Here is a 23,460-nt window from a genome sequence, read left to right as displayed (position 1 = left end):
TGCTCCACTGGGATCAAATACTGCCTCCTAGCAGGAGCAGCAGTGCCAGTGACACCTCCACCGTCTCTTAATTTCCAAGCCATGATGTAGACATTGAAAATGAGAGAAGTACAATAGAGAGAGTAGCCACAGTGGATCACCTTGAGGACCCCACTGGTCTGAAGATATCTGAGATCACTCTATGGAAAACAAATAGTCCTCTTACCTGCACCACCCAAACTGGACCTGTCACATTTCACTGTGGAAGTCCCACCATCCCTTGTCTTTTTTGGTCCATGAAAGGGCTGACTTTTCCTCGATATGTGTCATGATGGAAAGAAGACTGCTAGGCAGTCTGGCTTGGAGAGGGAAAGGGATGTTGGACCATGGAGGGTCTGAGGGTGCAAGATGAAGGGAGACTGGACATGGAGAGGGACAGGGACACAGAAGAGGTGCTAGCACTAGAGGGAACACAGGGACAACAGAAGAGACGGGGCAGATACTGGACTGTGGTGGGGAGTGGAGGGGGAAGAAGTAGAGAAATTAGACTAGGGGAGAGAGGGAGGCAGATGCTGGACCAACAAAGGGAGAGAAATGTCAGACCATGGAGGGTCGTGAGGATGCATGGGGAAGGACAGAGATGCAGAAAAGGTGCTGGCCCTAGAGAGGGCATAGGGACAGGAACACAGAGGGGCAATACTGAACACAAGGAGAGGGATAGAGACATAGAGAAGAGATACTGAACATGGGGGGGGTGGGGGGTGGAGAGATAGGGACACAGAGGAGACGCTGGCCAGAATGGATAGGGACACATAGAAAAGATAAATGCAGGATATAGAGAGAAGAAAAGTCAAAAGAATAGGAGATTCTGAAGAAAAGCAGAAGAGAGACACTAGGACCAAAGCAATGCTCAGACAACCAAGGTAGAAGAAAAGTGTTTTTTTCTGAATTTATTAATTGTAATAAATCAGGTTTGGGAAATATGCATCCTCTGTTGCCCCCATTCCCTTGAGAGCAATGGTGTTATAGGGAGCCCATCGCCCATCCAGTCTTTGCTACAGAGATAAAGACATAACATAAGAATACAAGTGTTGCCATACTGGGCCAGACCGAAGGTCCATCAAGCCCAGTATCCTGTTTCCAACAGTGGCTAATCCAGGTCACAAGTACTTGGCAGAATCCCAAACAGTAACAAGATTTCATGTTACTGATCCCAAGGACAAGCACTAACCACATATTAACATATCCTCTGGCAACGAGTTCCAGAGGTTAACTACCTGGCAAGATCCCAAAACAGTACAATACATTTTATGCTGTTTATCCTAGAAATAAGCAGTTCTGTCCAGTTCAAAGAAGAACTGTTCTCAAATTGTAGAAAAATATCATAAAACCCCAGAACTGAGGGCAAACTCTGCAAATCAGTAAGAAAATAACCCACCCTGACCATTGAGGGAGCCATGTGATTAAAGGCTGACATGAAGAGTATCTTGAGACACATGTAATCTGCTACGTGGAAGACGAAAGATGCAAGGGGCCTTATGGTACAGTGTGCACACCTATGCAGCGCTGGCTGCTCATGTACAGAAGCAGCCTTGCAAGATTTTTTCACTACAACATACTGAGATTAGAGGATTTAAACAGTCTGTATGAACAAATATAATAAAAAAAATTCCCCTCTTAGTGAATATAAATAACACATGCAATCTTCATGCAAAACATTTTGTAAGAAGATTGCATGTATTTATACTACTAAGAGGGGACAAGATTTTCTTTTGGCATAGCTAATCTCATTCCACATCCAAGTTAACAAACATAATTGTATTTGATAATCAGTCCATTGTAAATTCCTAGGTATACTACCCTAGCTTTTAGTTTGTAATCTACTTTGAACAGATGTGGGTATACGAGGACTATTAAGAGATGTATTTTATGTTATGATGCTGGGACTGATTGTTCCAGCTTGTCTATGTAGAATCAATTAATAAGTGTTGTGTGAGAAACTAGAATCAGCATTATATCACATGACAGAAATATATAACCCAACAAATAAACTCTAAATATGTTTTAAAAAAATTACCTTCTAGTTCTCTATTTCTAAATGAATTCATAGAGAAAAATAGGGAATCTTGAGAATCTGAGGGCATACAGTGCAGCAGGTAGTATTCCAGATGTCGCCAAAGAATAAACAGGCATGTTTCTATAATATCTGGAAATTCCACCAGTTAAAGAAGAACTCAGTTTAACCTGAAGAAACACTGCTTTGCACTGACATATCTCTTTACTTATGTTTTCCCAAATAAAAGCAATTTTTATTAATAAAGTTGCCCAACCTACAAATTAACCAGTCTGTAGTACTGTACACCTTACACAGCATATAAGACACTGAGGCATATTTTCAAAGCACTTTGGGAGGCTAAGTTCCATAGGTTTCTATGGAACTTTGGGAGGCTAAGTGCTTTGAAAATGAGCCTCATAGTGAACTGAACCCTCCAATCTAATGAGGAAAGCAATTCACCAAACATACAAGTGAATCATTCATATGACTGCTCTTGGCTCTGAACAGAATCTTCCATAGCTCTCTAAAAAGATAAAATCTCTCTTTGCTGGGCACAGTAGTTCTCACACTACTGTTGGGCTCCCTTTAGCTTCAACAAAGGTGAAAACAATTCAAAAGATGAGCTTAGTCAGTTCCTTTCACTAATGAACTTTTCCCATTTTCATGACTTGGTGAACCTAGGACTACAAAAAAAAAAAAAAAAGGGGGGGGGGGGGGGGGAGAAACAATATTAAGAACATATGTGTTGCCATACTGGAGGCAGACCAAAAGTCTATCAAGCCCAGTATTCTTTTTTCCAACAGTGGCCAATCCGGGTCACATGTACCTGACAAAATCTCAAAATATAGGGGTACATGCATGGGGTAGATTCAGTAAATGGTGACCCAAGTCAGGCGCTGGGAAACAGAGTACTAAGCATAAACTCTGTAACTGCAGTTCCAGCAGGACAGCTGTTCATAGAATACTAGCTTAAATCCATTTTCATGACAAATTTTAGGTGCTCCTACCGATGCCAGCCAAAGGCTGGTGTAAATGCTCGCACCCAACTACTGAAATTTAAGCACATAAATGCAAGTATTCTATAAAGCTGTGTCCAAATGGTGGGCATGACCCTGAACCACCCATGCTCCTCCCCTGGTCATGCCACTTTGGATTTGCATGCTCTCCCCTGGTCATGCCACTTTGTACTTTCACACTATAAAAAATAGATTGAATCACTTATTTTGCAGTAATATAGCCAGATGTCTAATTTTGAGTGAGCCTGAGCCCAAAGTGGGTAGATACAAAATGTTTGCTCTGCCCCTCCCCCTCTTCCCCTTTACTGTCCCCTTGGGGCTCCCTTCCCAAAACAAAATGTAAATACCTGAGCTGTTGAGGATCCCCAAGCTCCATCAACTGAAGACTTTTGCCTTCAGTGGCCAAAACTTCACCCAAGCGTGGCAGTCGGTGGAAGTGTTGCTGAGCTGCCACCAGTCCCCCCATGAATGCTCAGTTTTTGCACTAACAAAAACTGAGCAAGAGTGTGGCAATTTTGATTGGGCTCATGCCCACCCCATGCCTGCGCTGTTCTGTCCTCTGACAGCCTTGGACTAGTTTATAATGTGATCCTAAAATCTGTTTAATGCTTTTACTGTTATTCTCACTTCTAAGGATTTTCATTGCTGCAGTTCTCACTGCAAAGATACGTGAGCAACGCATTGTGGGTAATGTAGTTCACAAGCAATGCAGCCACACTTGCTTGTCTGTATAAGAACTGTTATCATTGGGTGTGCTGCTGACCAGACCTCCTCTCTTTCTCAGCCAAGCTTGGCTCCTTTGTCTACCTGCTATCATTTCCTGGTCATTCTTACTATCTCTGTCCTGAGAGGTCGGCCAGGTATGACCTTTGCCTCCAATCGAGGGCTGTCCTCTAGGACCACCCCTTGCTACCCGATGGCAGACTCTGTCCCTATTGGTCTATTTACCCCCTCGTCCCTGGGCCTGTGTGAGCCCTTCTTAGCCACCCCCTCCCCCTCGCCATGAGGCATTCTCCATCTTGCTTCAGACAGCACTTGTCCTGCTAAAACTCCCTGGAACGAACTTGGTTTTTTACCTTGAATATATCTTCCTAATGAGATATTGCACTCTCCAGTCACCCAGCTCTGAGCTACTTCTTCCTGTTCAACTATTTCTCACCTCTGCAATAAAGCTACCCCTCTTCAAATTTCCACCTCCAACCACTGATACAGCTCTCAGAATTAAGGAGTCTCTGTGCCCTGGGGCAACACTTCTGCACATCTGTGAGTAAATTATCTGTGATTTATTCAATAAAAGAAACTTCAGAAAATAAAAGAGACTTCAGGTGTGTACTGGTGTGCCAAGGTTAAACTTCAAGATATTGAGGCTTTATAGTTAACAAGTGTTAAGAGTCTTGACATGTGCCTCTGCTTACTCTATAAACAGCAGAATAATCAGAAGTACAAGTGGATGAAGTCATCTGATGGCATCATTATAATGTTTCTTACATAGCCGCAACATGCTCATTTTTGTGGGTGGGGTGGGGACGACTCAGGGCTTCATTTACTAAGTGCACTACTAAGTTTGCATGTACTAATGCATTTAGCATGAGTTATTAGTAAATAGATCCCACTGCATAAGAGGGACTGAAAATAAACAACGTAACTTAATGCATGTTAGCATGTGGTAATGTAGAGCACCTTTCAGTAGATCTAGCCATTAGTATACTTTCTTTATTACTATATTCTATGATTGTAAAATTTTGTGTAGGTTGCTGTATGCCACTTTCTGGCTTTTCTGGGAAAGGTGGTCTATAAAATTGGAAATAAACAGAAGACTACTTGACCTAACATAGTAACATAGTAGATGTGTATACCTTGAATTGTATCTGCCATTGTCAGGGCACAGACTGTATAAGTCTGCCCAGCACTAGCCTCACCTTCCAACCACCAGCCCCGCCTTCCCCCACCGGCTCTGCCACCCAATCTGGGCTAAGCTTCTGAGGATCCCTTTCTTCTGAACAGGATTCCTTTATGTTTATCCCGCACGTTTGAATTCTGTTACCGTTTTCATCTCCACCACCTCCCGCGGGAGGGCATTCCAAATATCCACCACTCTCTCCGTGTGGGATAGTGGCATAGAGACAGTTTTGAAGGGTAAAGTTGGTAGGAATGGGGAAAAAATAAGCTAAAGTGCCATAACCATATATTGGGGGTAATTTTTTTATCCTGGTCTCAACAAAATTTTCATGCCCTCTGCCCCCTTCTCTTGCCTGCCTGGCACCTCTAAATCTGCTGCAGAGCAGGAAGCTTGTTTCTTTGCTTAACTCTGTTTATGCTCTGGCTGCTGGCACAACATGGCTGTTAAAATCAAAAAGCAACTACTTCCATAATTGTCTGATAACACACAGAAAAAATAAATAAATAAAAATAAGTCACAATTAATACCTTTTATTAAATTTAGATATTAGATATTTATCATATGTCAAAGAATAAAGTGGTTGCTCAAAGCATATACTAACCACAATCGCTCAAGTACAAAACACTATGCACAACTTGTGCAAAACACCCTCAGACCTTACTGTACCATAAATATTACACTGGGCAGAACCTAATACACCAATATACCACCCATACGGAAAATGCAGACCGTCAACAATATGAAACAATGATCATAATATCACAATTCTCATGTAGAGCCACAAAACATCCTAATTCATGTTTAATGTGGGATAAAATGCCATACATAAGTAAATAAATATAAATATTTAATGTTGAGCACCTGATTCTCAAAGTGGACATATTCCAAACACTATAATGAAAATAAAATTATCTTTTCTACCTTTGTTGTCTGGTGACTTTGTTTTTCTGATCATGCTGGCCCAGTATCCGATTCTGTTGCTATCTGTCCTCTTCTCTGTTTCCAGGGCTTCCTTTCCATTTACTTCTTGCCTTTCTTCTTCATTTCTTGTCCTCGCTCCCCCCCCCCCCCCCCCCCATCCAGCCATCCATACCCACCCACCCACCCATTGATTCTCTCCTCTCCCCTGCCCCCCCTTCAGCCATCCACACCCACCCACCCATTGATTCTCTCCTCTCCTCTCTGTTCCCGGGCAGATTTTCTAACAGGAGCTGCTCATTCAATCAGAGAGCTCTATTTGAATGCAGATTAACATACAGACACTCTCATGGGAATTTTTAGTCAAAAACACTAGCTAAACCCTTCGTTTTTGGATCAAAGTTCACATTTTTGATCAGAGTCATGCCCTAACATTAAGGTTGTAAACATTTCCAACAATTTTTACCCATAAATATGCAAATGAGAACCTCCCAAAAACGGACTAATTTGCATATGGCTTGAGCAAATTTGAGTACATAGCATACCAATCCCACTTCCTAGCACCTAAATTCTGCAATTAGATTTAATGCAAATACTTTTAAAACTTATTTTTAGCACTTTTAAATTTAAGGGGTCAGTGCAAGTCTCTTTGGTGCGAACTGCTCATGTGCAGGAATTCATGATCCTAGTTAAATATCTCCCTGGCAACCTAGGACACCTCCAGCCAACCCCCCTGCTCTGCTCTCCCAGCAGTAAGATAATCAAATTACAACTGGTTATACACAAGGCTAGAGACGGCTTTCACTGCAGCTGCTGCTATTTAAACCCCCCAGAGCAGCAGGACTGGCAGGAGAACTACTACTAATACTATTTAGCATTTCTATAGAAACAGCTGATCCATCCTGCTGTGGCTGGGGAGGCATCCTCTTATACCGGGCACCTATGGATGGGGTAGGAGACGAAATCTTGTGCTGAGCCAAGAAAAGGGGGGCTAGGGGCTGATAAGGGGGCTGGACCTTAGAGATAGATCTGGGGATGGGAGGTTGAAAAAGGAAGAGAAAGACTGATACTTATAACTCTGTATGATTTACATAAAACTAAGGGTAAACTGGGATGAACGCTGGGGATGAAGCTGGCCCCCTCCCCATTGCACAAATAGACATTCCGCTGACCCTGAATTTTATAAGGAATTGACTAGTTTTAAGTGGAAAAAAGGTGTGTAAATGGCAGTTTTCTAGAGTAAATGACCTCTTACAGAATACTGCCTAGAAGAAAAGTATGCACCATGCTGGGGTGGCACATACTTTGCTGGTGAAAGTGTGAAAGGTTGGGGCTTGAGCAGTGTGCATAGGTACAAATCTAACTTACAGAATTCTATCATTTATGCGTATATGTGCAAACATCTAGACACAGGTATTTATGCCAGTTTCAGGGTTGATTTAAGTGATCATGACATAATATATGCATGTTTTTGGCCATTTGTGCTAGTATTCTAAAAAGAAAAGTAGGTGGTGTATAATTATGGTACAGCCAGAGACCCCCCCACTGGAATGGTGGCGGGCCCAGTCATAGAGCTCAGGCTATTACAGACCTTGGCTGAGTCAGAAATCTGATGGCTGACATAACTGGGAGCTTACTGGAAAAGTATTGGCTAGTTTGTAGCCCAGATTGAGGCCTAAATAAGCTAAATTAGGAAAAGTTAGGTCAGTAGATATGGAAACAAAATGGAGAATTTCAGCACAAATGGAAGCCGTATCTGTTGCAAAGTGGAATTTTCTCTAATGTAAGTTAGAAAAACAAGTTGAGAAATGAGTGAGTCATGCCAGGTGCTTAGAAAATAGGGAACTAGCTGTCCAAGAGAGGAGGGAGACTTTCCTGTGAGCAGGATTGTGGTCAGCTATGGTGTGAGAAAGGAAAGGCGTAGCAAGATAGAAGCTACTCATTAGCATGAGCCAATCAGTGACAACCATGACATTAGCAAAGATCCAATCAGGTATATCTACTGTCATATTATCTATATCCTGAGGGCACCTATAAAAATCAGGGTTTTTCCTGGTTTAAGTTAGAGAGAAAAGGGTTGGCACTCTCTCTCCAAGGGAAACCAATGTGTCCAGCAGAATTGACAAATTACCTAATTGCTTTCCCTTGTAAAACCTCTAATTGGTAGGAGAAATTATAAAAGATTAGGAACTAATTAACACCTGTTTGCAGCTTATTATATTCCTATAATTAATTGATTGTATGTGCCTGTTGTCAATCACTGATTTGACTTGTATCTTGGTAAATAAACTCCTCATTCCAAATGATGATTTGTGGGCTTCACTTAATGATGAAAGGCTGTAAGTATAAATGCTTTTGCTGTATCAGGCTATCATTCGCTGCATCGTATAACCTGTAGCCTAAATCCAGTTTGTCATAAGGCTGGTATCTATTCCTTGCCAGTGCTGAGAGGCGGACTAATGCGGGTCCCTTAGACCTAACGTCTCTCTCAGTGGCAATTCCTTTTAGAACTTCATAACTCCTTGATTACCCCAGTACTAGTGTTATTTAGAGATGGAGTCAGATTAAGGTCACTCCAGCCTTCTTGGGGGGCTCGGGACCCCTAAATTCACAACAGTGGTTACTGTTCCTTTTAGACTAGGCCTAAAACAGGCATCATAGGTGCCCTGTGATAGAATTACCCTTCACATGACCAGCCTCACAGGACTTCCTGTTCTTTTAAATTGACTATAAAAATACTAAGAAAGAGACTCAAGAGCCTTATTTTCAATTAAGAAACCCCTGGTTAGTTTAAACCACCCAGTAAAACTACAATTAAAATTATCCGATACCATCAACCAGTTCTATATAGACATGGATTCTATATAAAAAGGGGCACAAACTCAATATATAGTGGCACACTGAGCCAATTAATCTCCCTAAAGGGCTTCTCAGTATACAGCTACGCGGACAACATCTCAGTAATCATTCTCGTACTGTCCTCCCTAACCCAGTCCACTGGAATGATTGGAGACTGCCTGTAGCTGATCAGCTCATAGATGGAGAGCTATAAGCTGAAACTGAAACCAGAAAAAAAACAAAATGCCTACTTGCTTGACTACAAACCAGACCCACAGGAAAAGTAGATCCCTATTGGAAACCTACTCTACCCACTACAACCAACAACTAAGCTGTATGGAGTGAACCTGGATCAAACTCTGTCATTCAACCTACACATCTCAAATGTGGTGAAAAGCTAATTTTCAACAATGAGACGACTACGGCAAAAAAGGAAATCTTCGAGACAATACAATTCAGATTATTGGTACAGCCACTGATATTATCGAAACTAGACTACTGCAACCTTCTACTACTTGGGAGTCCAAGAACCAACTACGCAAACTACAATCAGTCCAAAACACAGCAATCAGTCTAATATACTCACTAAAGAAACATGACCACATTTCCCATTTCTACTTAGAACTGCATTGGCTACCAGTGGAGGCTAGGATTCAATTCAAACTGGCCTGCACATTATTCAAAATTCTTAGTGGAGAATGCCCAAGCTACCAGCCTACACATGTGGAATTCACTACATGTAAGAGATTAAGAGGTTAAGAATAACTCCCCCTCCCCCACCTTTTGCATTTCCTTTTCAAGAGGCAAAAAAAGAACCAGTATCTTATGAGCACCTTAGCGTACCAAGCCCCCAGAATCTGGAAGGACTTGAACTTAAACCTGGTCTACTTACACGACTACGGCCAATTCAGAAAACATGTAAAAATGATTTTTCAAAAGATTCCTAGGTCTGCCACTCCACAATGTCTAGCTGATATACTTAACTGATATCTGCTACAATGTCTAGATGATCCACTGTAATTAATATCCATGACAATTAATATCTACTGTAAGTATGTATTGGTCCCCCCTTGTACCCAGTTTCCACTATGTAAACCGCTTAGAACGTACCAGTGCACAAGCGGTTTAGAAATACCAAATAAAGTGCAGCCTGGAACAGAATACAAATGGGCCTAGGAGGGTGGAGTTGGATTCTAGACTCCAAACAAATTCTGCAGAACTACCCGACTGAACCGACTGTTGCGCCGAGAATCCTGCTCAAGGCAATAGCGATATGTGAATGTGTGGACTGAAGACCATGTTGCAGCTTTCTAAATCTCAACTGAGGTTGATCTTAGGTAAGCAACTGATGCAGTTATGGCTCTGACACTGTGAGAAGTGACATAGCTCTCCAGCCTGGGCATATGTAAAAGAGATGCAATCTGCTAGTCAATTGGACAAAGTGAAGTTACTCACCTATAGCAGGTGTTCTCTGAGGACAGCAAGACTTCTCACATTTGGGTGACAGCACCTGACTGAGCCTGGTGCAGGCGCTACCCAGCGTTCTACAGCTTTACGTAGCCTTTGGCAGCATACCACTGCACATGCGCAAGTGCCTTCCTGCCCGATGTGAGTGTGCAGGATCAACAGTACAATATCAAACTAAAGGATAGAACTCCTAGGGGAGGAGAGAGGAATGTAAGAATATATGCCCTACTGTCCTTGGAGAACACCTGCTACAGGTGAGTAACTTCGCTTACTAAAGTCTCCAATGATCTGTTCCTGGCCAGATCCAAAGGTCTCTATTCTATCCTCATCCTTCTCGATCTATCTGCTGCTTTTGACACTGTTGATCACAGCCTACTCCTTGATACGCTGTCCTCACTTGGATTTCAGGGCTCTTTTCTTTCCTGGTTTTCTTCTAATTTCTCCGAGCGTACCTTTAGTGTACACTCTAGTCGATCCTCCTCTACTTCTATCCCACTGTCAGTTGGTGTACCTCAGGGATCTGTCCAGGGACCTCTTCTTTTCTCCATCTATACTTCTTCCATTGGTACTCTGATCTCATCCCACAGTTTTCAGTATCATCTTTACGCTGATGACTCCCAGATCTATCTCTCCACACCAGAAATCTAAGCCGAAATCCAGGCCAAAGTATCAGCCTGCCTGTCTGACATTGCTGCCTGGATGTCTCAGCACCAGAAAACTAAACATGACCAAGACTGAGCTTCTTATCTTTCCACCTAAACCAACCTCTCCTCCTCCCCCATTCTCTATTTCTGTGGATAACACTCTCATCCTTCCTGTCTCATCAGCTCGTAACCTTGGGGTCATCTTTGACTCCTCCCTCTCCTTCTCTGCACATATACAGCAGACTGCTAAAACCTGTCGTTTCTTTCTCTATAATATCACCAAAATTCACCCTTTCCTTTCTGAGCACACTACCAGAACCCTCATCCACACTCTTATCACCTCTCGCTTAGACTATTGCAACATGCTTCTCACAGGTCTCCCACTTAGCCATCTCTCTCCTCTTCAATCTGTTCAAAATTCTGTTGCATGACTAATATTCCGCCAGTGTCGTATTAGCCCTCTCCTCAAGTCACTTCACTGGCTTCCTATCCGTTTCCACATACAGTTCAAACTCCTCTTATTGACCTATAAGTGCATTCACTCTGCAGCTCCTCAGTACCTCTCCACTCTCATCTCTCCCTACACTCCTCCCCGGGAACGCCGTTCACTGGGTAAATCTCTCTTATCTGCATCCTCCTCCTTCACCGCTAACTCCAGACTCCGTTCATTTTATCTTGCTGCACCATATGCCTGGAATAGACTTCCTGAGCCGGTATGTCAAGCTCCATCTCTGGCTGTCTTCAAATATAAGCTAAAAGCCCACCTTTTTGATGCTGCTTCAGAGAACCAGTAGGGTTGCATGACAGAAGCTCTGGACAGCACCTCACCGGCACAGTTGCAGATGCACAGCTCTTGAAAGTACAGAACTGTCTGACCTGGGTCCAACTACAATAGGCCTGCCACTGCTTGAGCAAGGCTAGGCAAGACTGCTGTGCCTCAGCCTGCAACTCCCCATTCCTGGGTTATTTTTTTTTCAAATTGTATTCCCTGTCAGGGAAAAAAACTGCATCAGCCCCAATGTTTTTTTTCTTTTTTTGTTACAGCCCAGGAAGAGGGGCTTACCAATGCAGCTTGGCTCCACAGGCCCTGACAAATCCTGAAGCATGAAACAAATGGCCTGTAGATTAAACCTCTGGGCCACAAAGAAGGAACTAAAAGCCCTTCTCTACATCAACCAGTAGTTTGACCATGGAACAGATCATGGGAGCGAGTCCCTCGGCTAGTCTACAGAGTCAAAGGCTGCAGACCTAAGCTCGAAGATAAGAAAAAAAGAAACTGCTGCACCAGTTCACCTGTACCATCTCCTGGAGGCAGAGAAATCCTGGAGTGTTCATGGACGTGCCACCGGTTATACTGATGATATCTTCAGAATCTGTCCCTGCCTCTATCTGTTAGTAAAGGGATATAATCTATAGGTCTGGACTGGTTTGGCAGGATAAGGAAAGAAGAAATTATGAGTCTGAGGTCTGAGTGTCCACGTGTATGGGGAGTGGGGGGAGAAATTTTGTACAATCTAGGGCTGCTGCTCACCCATACCACTCCTCTGCTTCATCCTCCCTAAACAATTGAGTCACTGGCTGCCTATCCATTTCTGTTTGTAGTTACACTTGCAAAGAAAAAGGTTAAAGAACTAAATGATTTTTGTTTAGTGCTTCCTGGTCCAGCATTTGCTCGTCACGTCCACTCGCAACAGTGCTTTCTTTTTGTGGCATCCACCTCGTGGAATTGTCCTCCTCTTTAAAGGATAATTCAGCCTGAATTGATAAATGAAGATCTTTTTGTTTCAGGTGGCATGTGGAGAATTGACTGGTCGACATGCTTGGAGCAAATCTGTATTTTCCTGGATGGATTTTTCTGATTACTCTACGTGATCAACTGCCACTAGGGGACTATGCTATTATGAATTTCATACTAAACAAATGATAATAATGTACTTCCCAATAAGGCACAGAGGGTAACCTGCACAAAGTGGAAGTACATAAGTGTTGCCGTACTGGGACAGACCAAAGATCCATCAAGCCTAGCATCCTGTTTCCAACAGTGGCCAATCCAGGTTACAAGTACCTGGCAAGATCCCAAAACAGTACATTTTATGCTGCTTATCCCAGAAATAAGCAGTGGATTTTCCCCAAGTCCACTTTAATAATGGCTTATGGACTTTTCTTTTAGGAAGATATCCAACCCTTTTTTAAACCCCGCTAAGCTAACTGCTTTTACTACATTCTCTGGCAACGAATTCCAGAGTTTAATTACAAGCTGAGTGAAGAAATATTTTCTCTGATTCATTTTAAATTTACTACTTTGTAGCTTCATTGCATGCCCCCTAGTCCTAGTATTTTTGCAAAGAGTAAACAAGTGATTCACGTCTACCCGTTCCACTCCACTCGTTATTTGTTAGACCTCTATCATATCTCCCCTCAGACGTCTTTTCTCCAAGCTGAAGAGCAAAAGCTGTTTCAGCCTTTCCTCATAGGGAAGTATCCCATCCCCTTTATCATTTTCATTGCCCTTCTCTGTACCTTTTCTAATTCCACTATATATTTTTTGAGATGCGGTGACCAGAACTGTGCACAGTATTCAAGGTCTGGTTGCACCATGGAGCGATACAAAGGCATTATAACATCCTCGCTTTTATTTTCCATTCCTTTCCTAATAATACCTAATACTCTATTTGCTTTCTTTGCTGCCACAACACACAGAGCAAAGGGTTTCAAAATATTGTCAACGATGACTCCTAGATCCTTTTCCTGGTCTGTGACTCCTAACGTGGAACCTTGCATCATGTACCTATAAGTTTGGGTTCCTCTTTCCCACAAGCATCCCTTTGCACTTGCTCACATTAATCATCATCTGCGTCTCCCAGTCTCGTAAGGTCGTCTTGCAATTTTTCACAATCCTCTTGCGATTTAACAACCCTAAACTTCTTGGACGGCAGATTAGATGGGAAAATTAGGTCTTACCTGATAATTTTCTTTCCTTTATTCACAGCAGATGAATTCAGAAACATGTGGGTTGTGTCCATCTGTGAGCAGGTGGAAATAGAGAGCAGTGAGCTGAATCATGTGACATAGGACAGTATGCTCCCTGGTCAGCCAGTATTCTTCTTATTAAAGCTGAAGGAAACTGCAAAGAACAATCTTTAACCTTCCTTACAGAAAGAAAAAATAGAATGTGAAACATGACAACATCTTAAGCAAAGCACTTAGTCTAAAAGAGAACAGAGAACTGAACCAAATGCAGCACACACACGACATCAAATCTGTAAAGGGGGAGACATTCTGGATTCGTCTGCTGTGACTAAAGGAAAGAAAATTATCAGGTAAAAACTAATTCTCCCTTCCCTGTCATCAGCAGCAGATGGGATCCAGAAATGTGTGGGATGTAGCAAAGGAGTCCTTAAGTAGGGTGAGAAAGAGTCAATGCTGTGGACAAAACCAATTCCCGAAGGAGACCTCACTCCGTGCCACAACGTCCACCCTGTAATGTTTGGAAAACGTATGCAAGGAAGAACAAATACCAACTCTGCAAATCTCTTCACGAGAATACGTGCGAGACTCCATCCAAGACATAGCCTGTGCTCGAGTAGAATGTGCCCGTAACAAAGGAGGTGGATCCTTACCTGCCATCATGTATGCAGTCTATAGCCTCCCTAATCCAGCACATTACTGTAGCCTTGGAAGCCGCATTTTTTACAACGGCTCCCACCAGAGTACAAACAAATGATCCGACTGACAAAAATCGTTCGTGGACTGAAGATATTGCAGCAGCACCTGGCGCATATCAAGGCATCGTAGCTGTCCAAAGTCCCTAGTATGATCCTCCTTCCGAAAAGACAGAAGCAACAATGGCTGATTCAAATGAAAAGAGGTCACCACCTTAGGCAGAAAGGAAGGGACCGTGTGGAGTGTCACTCCGCCTTCCTAAAAACAAAGGAAGGGATCCTGACAGGACAAAGCATGAAGCTCCGAATTTCGAAGCATCAAAGAAACTGCCATGAGAAACACCACCTTCAACTTAAGATCTTTTGCATGATCTTCAGAAGAGGCTTAAAGGGTGGCAGCTGTAAGGTCCATAACACCAGATTAAGATTCCATTCCGGACAGAGATGGCGCAGTGGAGGTTTCAACTGATTAACCCCCTTTAAGAAGCGAACCACATCCGGATGTGCTGCCAGCAAAAAGTTTTGCAGCCTACCATAAGAACACGCCAAGGTGGCCACCTGCACCCTGTTAATATGTGTCCCAGCTTGAGGCCCATCCACTGGAATAGTGGTGGGCCGAGTTACATAGCTTAAACTGCTGAAAAGCACTGACTAGGCCTGAAAATTTGATGATGGCCTTGTTGCTGAGCACCTGCAGAAGCAGGACTGCTTCATAAGCCTTATTAGAATTTAGTGTGACATTCAAAAGCAGTGTAAAAGCCAAGATCAAGGAATTGATGGCTAAAATCCTAAAAAGTTTGGTTCAGAAAATGGAGTCTGTTGCAGTTAAGATGGCATCCAGAGTCACAAGATACAAAAACAGATCTCTCTATATTAGGAGAGATGTTTACAAGTCCGGAAATTGACGTTATTAAGAAATATCAGAAAGGAGGGGCAGGTGGGCACCTGACCTGCGGTTAAGTATGATTCACAGATGAAAAAAAAAATATAGAAAAAAAAGTCTTTCTCCATTGAGTTGTATGGACTACAAATGCTATATAAGTAATGTAAATCAGAGTTAAAATCGGAGTCCTTCCCCGAAGCCAGTCAGACGGCGAAGCTACGGTCCGTTGAACCCAGAATTTGACTGATGTGTGCACCAGCTGGCAGTTTCACTTGGTGAGAATAAAGACTATTTCTATTACTAAACTTCTCCAGCCTCAGTTTCAATCTTATCATTATCTATCTGCCTCTTTGAACTGTCCCACACAAATACTACACACATAAGTAAATTATCTTTCACTCATGTAGACATTATGTGGGAAAATAAATGGCCAAGGATACACATAGATCCTAGACGCCAGAAAGCCAAGGTCATGGGAATTAGATTTGAACTGCGCCTTCTGTCACCCCCTCTACACCTGTGTCCGAAGGCGGTCCTTTGGTCTCCTGTTCACCTCACCGTGGAAAGGGGTTCCACGGAGGTCTAGAGAGGGGTGGATAAAACAACTCCTGAATAAACAACCCTTAGCGAGTTGAAAGCCAGTCCTTTCGATAGCCGTCTTGCAGAATGGCCACAATACAAAGCAGGGTAGACACCAGGGGCAAAATGGACCACTGTGAACACCAAACCTCAAACACTCTCCGAACTATGGCACACTGTGTAGAAGTAAGAAGGAAAAATACAGAAAAGCTGAGAAGGCATAACCTTGAAAAGGAATGTGCACATACAATAGTCAGTGGAAAACTGAGCTGTGCAAACACAAGCCTGGTCTGACAGATGAGATTAGAAACAGACAATGTCTGATAGCAGAAATGCTGACTTGTGGTTAAGAAGAAAAAGCAAGGCTAAAGATAAGGGAAAATTAACAGGACACAGACACAGATGTGAGCAATTAGGGTGTACAAAGTTTAAGTAAAGAACAGCCAAAATATTCTGTATATAAGTAAGGACAGAAAAATTGTTAGCAAGCAACTTCATCTCTGTGCTTGATGCATACTTGCTTCCTATGTAACATGATTACATAGCACTGTCATAATAGTGACAGTTGAATAAAAAGAAAAATTTTTACTGTATCTTTTGTATGCTTATTATTATTTTATCCAATTGAACTCACAATTTGAACAAATTGGTGCCCCGTGTGAGGCGTCAGCGGCAGGACTGCTGACAAGTTATCTGTTTTTAGTTGATTGATCAACGGTGCATCGGTCTTACGATACTGATCAGCTCGTGAGAGGTGCTCTGCAATCTTCTGATTCGTAGACGGGGACTGCTTGGTTTTTTGTGAGGAAAGCGGGACCCCCGATGCCTGTTTCGGTGATTGACTAACAACGCCCCGGTCTTGCAATACTGGCCAGCTTGTGAGAGGTTCGTTGCAATTACTTGATCCGAGGTATCTGCTTAGGTGATGAGTATATTGACGTCATACTGCATACTTTTCTGTATTTTTTGACCCTGTTTGTTGTGATCCTTTTTCATTTCTTTCTTCTTTTTATTCTTTGTTACTATTTACAATATTATTGTATTTGTTGTAAAATGGCTAATATTAATATTGATATTGAGGTTCTTGTCTCTTCTACAGCAGACGGTGCAAGCTTTGTATATGCAGCACCAGGATTTCGTTGCTGGGGATAATGTTGTTTATCTTTCTTGAATCTGGTTGTTAAAAAGGGTATGATAATTCATGCTTTTCTTTAAGTCTTATGGGTATAGTATTACGGAGGTTAAATACAAAGCCTCCCTTCAGGAATGTAGCCTTGATAGTTTTTTTCCTCCAGCTGTGCTGCTATGTTAACTTTCAACTTTGTGATTTACTGAAAGGTGCATGACGGCATTTTCTGATGTTTAAAATAAATAAATAAATAAATAGGAATTATTTAGCTGAGTTTTGGATTGTGTAGTTATTACAAATTTTATATACCTTGTATACCAGGATTTTGTGCTATCCCAGTGCCCTTCTAGGCAACTGCCTGGGTTGCCTCACTTTGTTTCTCTTTTATTACATTAGATTTAATATTTGTATTCTTATAGCTCCATGTTGCACTTGGGTTCAAAGCACGGTGCATCTGTTGTAATTTACTGTGAGATTTATGGTATTGTGTTCATTTACTGACCATAGTCCCTAAAGAATGTAAAGAAAACCACAGAAGGTATCCCACACTCCAAAAGCTAAAACATTGGATTTTAAAACTCAGCTGCCTGTAGCCATGATTCATTTGCCTTTTTTGCAAACCTTATGAGTCTCGTAGGCAGTACAAATCACAGCTGCTTAATTGTATTGCACTAAATTTGTTTTCCTCCACTGCAGGGGAGGAATGCAAATTCCTAAGTTATTCATGAGATTTGCAGACTATTTCTTGCCTATTCCCTGTATCTACCTCATTAAGATTTGTACAATAAATGTTTGTCTAGTGACATATTCCACGTGTATGTTCTGTACCACAGGTAATTGTGATTTCAGAGAGATAAGTTTTAGGTTTCATGTGGATTTTCAGTGTTCAGTTGTTTGCTTATGATGTCACTCTTCTTTCTTTTATTGATGACTTGTTCCCTCTGCTGATCTTTGTGTGTATTACATGCATAAGTTGCTTTGGGAAAGAAAAAAAAAGAGAAAAAAGGGACAGTCCCTGCCCAAAGGAGCTTGCGGTCTAAACCAGGGCAGACAGACAAGACTCACAATTACAGACTTTTGTTTTAATAATGTGATTTATGCAAGGAACCGTTTGTCTACTAAACTACTTAATGTGTTTAATTCATCATGCTTGTGATAAATATATATCTGTGTTACTTTACCTTGGGCAATTGGGACTCCAGAGATATTGCCCCCTCCAGGGTAAAGGAATTTAGCTGAATGTTCAGATTAAGAAGTTGTTAATGTACCTTGAATGAGAATGCTTTGTGCTGCTATAGAACATTTCTAGGCACCTGCCTACGTGCTGACATCATCCTTGTTCTAACTTTTCTCCATAAATCATATGTCATGATTTTAGCTGGACGCTTAAACCTGGTTGTCCAGAGAGGTGAGGTGTACCATGATAAAGATCTAAATGTAAGTTTTAAATCATAGGGAATCACATTATGAAGAAGATGGAAGCAAGTTCCCATTCATTGAAAGGTTACTGAGATGTTTGAAGCTTGTAAAAGATATACTGCCAATGTGCAAGTTGTGTGAATAGTGTGAATAACCACATGGCAGGAGTACATGATTATGTGCTACGAAAGTACACTTGTAAGTTAGATAGAAGGGTTGTGGAAGTGGATATATGTGGGAGTGTTTCAACAGGACTATACTGTTTGGGGATAGGCCACAGAATAGCAATTCATTTTATTCTGTATTACCTATCAAAAGAAGCATGAAATTTGAGTATAGAAGTAAGCTAATGGCATTTTGTTAAGGGTTTGACCAGATATTGAGTGAATCATTATCATTTATGCCCTGAGGCCTACATAGAGGCCCTGTTTTGATTAATTGATTTAAAATGGATGCAGGAAAAACTAAATGGATACACCCGAGTGGAAAGATATGTATTTCTATTTCTGAATTGATAAATAATTTGTATAATTGGCATGTGACATTGCACTTACCAGCGTCTGACATGAGTAAAGCTATGGAAGTCTCATTTTGGCATCCAAATATGCTTTCTTATGCCACAAGAATTGTATTAAACTGTTTAGTTTGTTCCAAAAATATAGTACATCGAGGTCCAGTTATTTCTCCTGGATCCATTCCAATTCCAACGGGACCCGGAGTAGAATGGCATTTGGACTTCACAGATATGGTAATACCGGTAAAAAGTAAAAGGTATCTGTTAGTATGGGTGGATGCCTTTACAAAATGGGTGGGCACAGGTAGTAATTGATTCATTTTTACATCATATTCTACCAGCACACGGGTGCCCAAAGAAGTTGGTCACGGACAATGGTAGTCATTTTGTTAATGCTTTGGTAAAAGATATGACTCAACTTTGTGGTATACTGCATAGACAAGTGGCAGTATATAGGCCTACTTCAAATGGCCTAGTGGAACGCTACAATGGTCTGATCAAAACAAAACTTAGAGTTCTTTTGAAGGCTCTAAATAAAAATAATGAAAAACAATACACCTGGTTAGATGTATTGCCAATTGCGCTGTTACAATTAAGAAGTCATCCAAGTTCAAAATTGCAAATTTCACCTTTTCAGTTACATACAGGACGCGATCCCAGAGGGATACCTGTATCAAATATAGATCAATCGACTGAAGGTGTGACAAGTTACTGGAATCAAATTAATCCAATAATAAATTTGACCAGAGACATGGCAATAAGAGATTCAAAACGACTGCCTAACATGACTTTTTGTTCTCAGTTCTCAATAGGTCAGAAAGTCTTGAGGATAAACTTCACACACAAGACTTGGAAAGATCCAATCTACGTCGGACCATTTGAAATAAAAGAACTCACCCATACTGCTGCACGATTAAGTGATCATACTACCTGTGTACATTTATCCGACATAAGACGTGTCATTGGTACTGAGTGATTGAAAAGGCACTCATCTGGAGTATTGTCGTGGTACATTTTATGGTTAATGAATGATGTTTGGACCTACACACCAGCCACATCACTGACACGGCAATGAGGTAGTGGGAAGTTGGACAATAAAAACCCCACCGTACAACTAGACAACAAGATAAACCACCCGTGGAAAAGCATGTCTAAGAGAGAGTACCATTAGAGAACAGTGTTTAATAATAAATAAAGAAAACACTTATTGTACATTTACTATGTTCCGCTCAGGATTTGAAAGTTTTTCAGAAACCACAAACAATTTGTTTAATAACAAGAAATAAGGAGACTATTGAAAGTAATGAGTTCCTGAAAAGGCGAAATGAGAGCTTAATAAATGACTGACTGGACATTTACCTTCAGCTAATAAATTTCTGAATAGGATAGCACACCCATTGTTAGTAGTGTTATTAGTTAGTATAGTATAGTACTAGTAATATGTTTTCTAACTTGTAGAAAATGGAAAAGGAAAGAAATAAAAATTAATAATATGCACAACATGACAAACGTAATGTACAGTAGAGTACAACAAAGGGAAGTGTAGAAAGGAAAGGTAATATGCTTAAAACTTCTAACCACAAATGCAGTAAAGGAAGGACGAGGAATAAAAACACTTGAAAGAAAATGTTCTTTAGCTATGACGGCCCAGATAGAAGGAGTGATGAGAAATGCCATATCCTAATCTGGCTCAAACATGCTAATAGAACTATAGTGTGGTGAACACTGTAAAACAGTGTTCAAAGGGAGGTTTGTGTAGAAGTAAGAAGGAAAAATACAGAAAAGCTGAGAAGGCATAACCTTGAAAAGGAATGTGCACATACAATAGTCAGTGGAAAACTGAGCTGTGCAAACACAAGCCTGGTCTGACAGATGAGATTAGAAACAGACAATGTCTGATAGCAGAAATGCTGACTTGTGGTTAAGAAGAAAAAGCAAGGCTAAAGATAAGGGAAAATTAACAGGACACAGACACAGATGTGAGCAATTAGGGTGTACAAAGTTTAAGTAAAGAACAGCCAAAATATTCTGTATATAAGTAAGGACAGAAAAATTGTTAGCAAGCAACTTCATCTCTGTGCTTGATGCATACTTGCTTCCTATGTAACATGATTACATAGCACTGTCATAATAGTGACAGTTGAATAAAAAGAAAAATTTTTACTGTATCTTTTGTATGCTTATTATTATTTTATCCAATTGAACTCACAATTTGAACAACACACAGTGGAAGCCAAACGCTTTCTGGCCTGCAACAGAATAACAATGACCGACTCCGAATACCCTTTCCTTCTCAGTTTCGACCTCTCAAGAGCCAGACTGTAAGACCACAGCAGGACACATCCATGCGAACTGGACTCTGCGTGAGCAGGTTAAGACAGTCCGGAAGATGAAGCAGACGAGCATACCATGGCCTTCTGGGCCAATCCAGTGCAATGAGAATCACTAGACCCAGAAACCGACAGATTCTGTAAAACACTCTGCCTATCAACGGCCACAGAGAGAAGATGTAAGAAGCCCCATTAGAGGTCAATGCTGGAGCAGTGAATCCAGCGCCTCTGAACCACACTCTTTGACTGAAGAAATGAGAAAAACTTTGGTGTTATTTATTTGTAGTACATTTATACCCCACATTTTCCCACTAGAGTGGGAACAATGTGGCTTACAATGTTACAGAAGGTTACAAAGCAATGAGGGTAATGACATGGCAAGTCAGAAAGACGGGAAAGAACAGGAGGATTATACAAAGATGCATGAATAGATTGGAGTAGTAAACGAGTATAGACAATATGGGCTACTGAGATAAGCTGAAGATTTTGTTCTGCCCAGAGAAGACGATAAGCCTCCTCTGCCAGAGGGGCACCACGGGTTCCTCCCTGCCTGTTGATATAAGCCACTGCCAAAACACTCTGACAAAACACTCTGACGAAACACTCTGTGGGCCCAAAAAGCCCACAGAGCCTTGTGAACTGCCTGAAGTTTGAGCCAATTGATCAAACATAAAGCGTCTATGCTGGACCAAGTCCCCTGGGCCAAATGCTGAAGGCAGGGAGTCATCTAGCCGTTTAGGTTGGCATACATCAGCACAACTACCCCGAAGAAGATTGGCCAAATGGAGCCACCTGTACATGATGGCCTGTACTGCCTCTGTCCATTGGAGGTGGAGCTTGTAATCCTGGGACCGCAGGGAGCAGCTGAACAAGAGAGTTCTCTGGAGAGGACGCACATACGCCCTTGCCCACACCAACACCACTTCAAGAGTCGCCGCCATAGACCCTAGCACCTGAGTATAATCCCAAGTGTGGGGTTGTGGAGTTCACAGCAGAAGCTGAATCTGAGATTGAAGTTTGTCCCTCCTGCAGTTCGGAAGACAGACCTTTCTCTGAGCAGTATCGAAGTGAGCCCCCAAGTATTCTAGAATCTGTGTAGGCACCAAATGACTCTTATAAAAGTTCATCACCCATCCCAGAGACTGCAAAAGACAAATCATCATGGAGGTGATACGCTCTCGTCCTCTGAGGATGCCCTGATCAGCCAATTGTCCACAGAGGGATGCACCGTGATGCCCTCGCATCTCAGGTAGCCCTACACCACCACCATCAGTTTGGAGAAGGTTCTAGGGCTGTTGCTAACGCAAAGGGCAGTGCCCTGAACTGAAAATGCTGTCCGAGAACTGCAAGCAAAGTAAATACAGAGGCCAAATGGGGTTACGTAGGTAAGCATTCTTGAAATCCAGGGAGGGGAGAAATTCCCCCGGACCTTGGAAACGACTGCAGAGTTTCCATTCTGAAATGCTTGACCTGCAGAAATTTGTTGACATGTTTGAGGTCAGGCATCGCCCTTCTTGGGAACCACAAAACAAATGGAGTGCCTGACCTGACCCCGCTCCAGCGAGGGCACAGGCACCACTGCACCCAGATCCTGTAAAGCCCAGAGCATGGAGACTATGGCCTCCCTTTTGGCTGCAACTTTGGACAGGGACTCCAAGAAAGAATCTACGATCTAAACTGTAGCTTTTAACTTTCTTGAATATTGTTTAAGACCCACTGGTCTGAACTAATCTTGGTCCACTTTTTGTAAAAAAAAAAAAAAGGCCAGCCCTCTCCCTATTGGAAGCTGTGGAAAGAGGACTGGCTGCCCATTACTGTGAGGAATGGACGAGCTGAGATGCTCGAGAAGATTGTCCCGAGGGATACTTATCAAGATAAAAGGACTGTTTCAGCTGATATGTTGGTTTCTGAAATGTAGATCGCCCTGACAATATCTCCTGGATTCCCTGAGCCTCAATCGTGGTTGAGTAACCCTGGAAGGACTCTTGGGCCTGTCCTCTGGCAGACGTTGCATCTTGGATTCCCTAAATCTTTCGCCAACATTTCTAAGTCCTCTCCAAAGCGGAGATTTCCTTTAAAGGGCAACCGTGTCAAGCGTTGTTTAGATGTTGCATCTGAAGCCTAGT

General features: G+C 42.0%; 1 protein-coding gene across 1 annotated transcript in view; it reads right to left on the bottom strand.

Moving 5' to 3' along the window:
* Window positions 1-23,460, bottom strand: part of NUP205 (nucleoporin 205) — a 1,281,456-nt gene that overhangs the window by 45,962 nt on the left and 1,212,034 nt on the right. Inside the window, exon 38 of the mRNA XM_030216143.1 lies at window positions 2,057-2,185. Within this exon, the coding sequence (XP_030072003.1) occupies window positions 2,057-2,185 (129 nt within the window). The remainder of the gene's footprint in view (window positions 1-2,056; window positions 2,186-23,460) is intronic.

The sequence above is a fragment of the Microcaecilia unicolor genome, chromosome 10 (genome assembly GCF_901765095.1).
Source record: "Microcaecilia unicolor chromosome 10, aMicUni1.1, whole genome shotgun sequence".
NCBI classification, from domain to species: Eukaryota; Metazoa; Chordata; class Amphibia; order Gymnophiona; family Siphonopidae; genus Microcaecilia; species Microcaecilia unicolor.
This window is presented reverse-complemented; position numbering and strand designations above follow the sequence as displayed.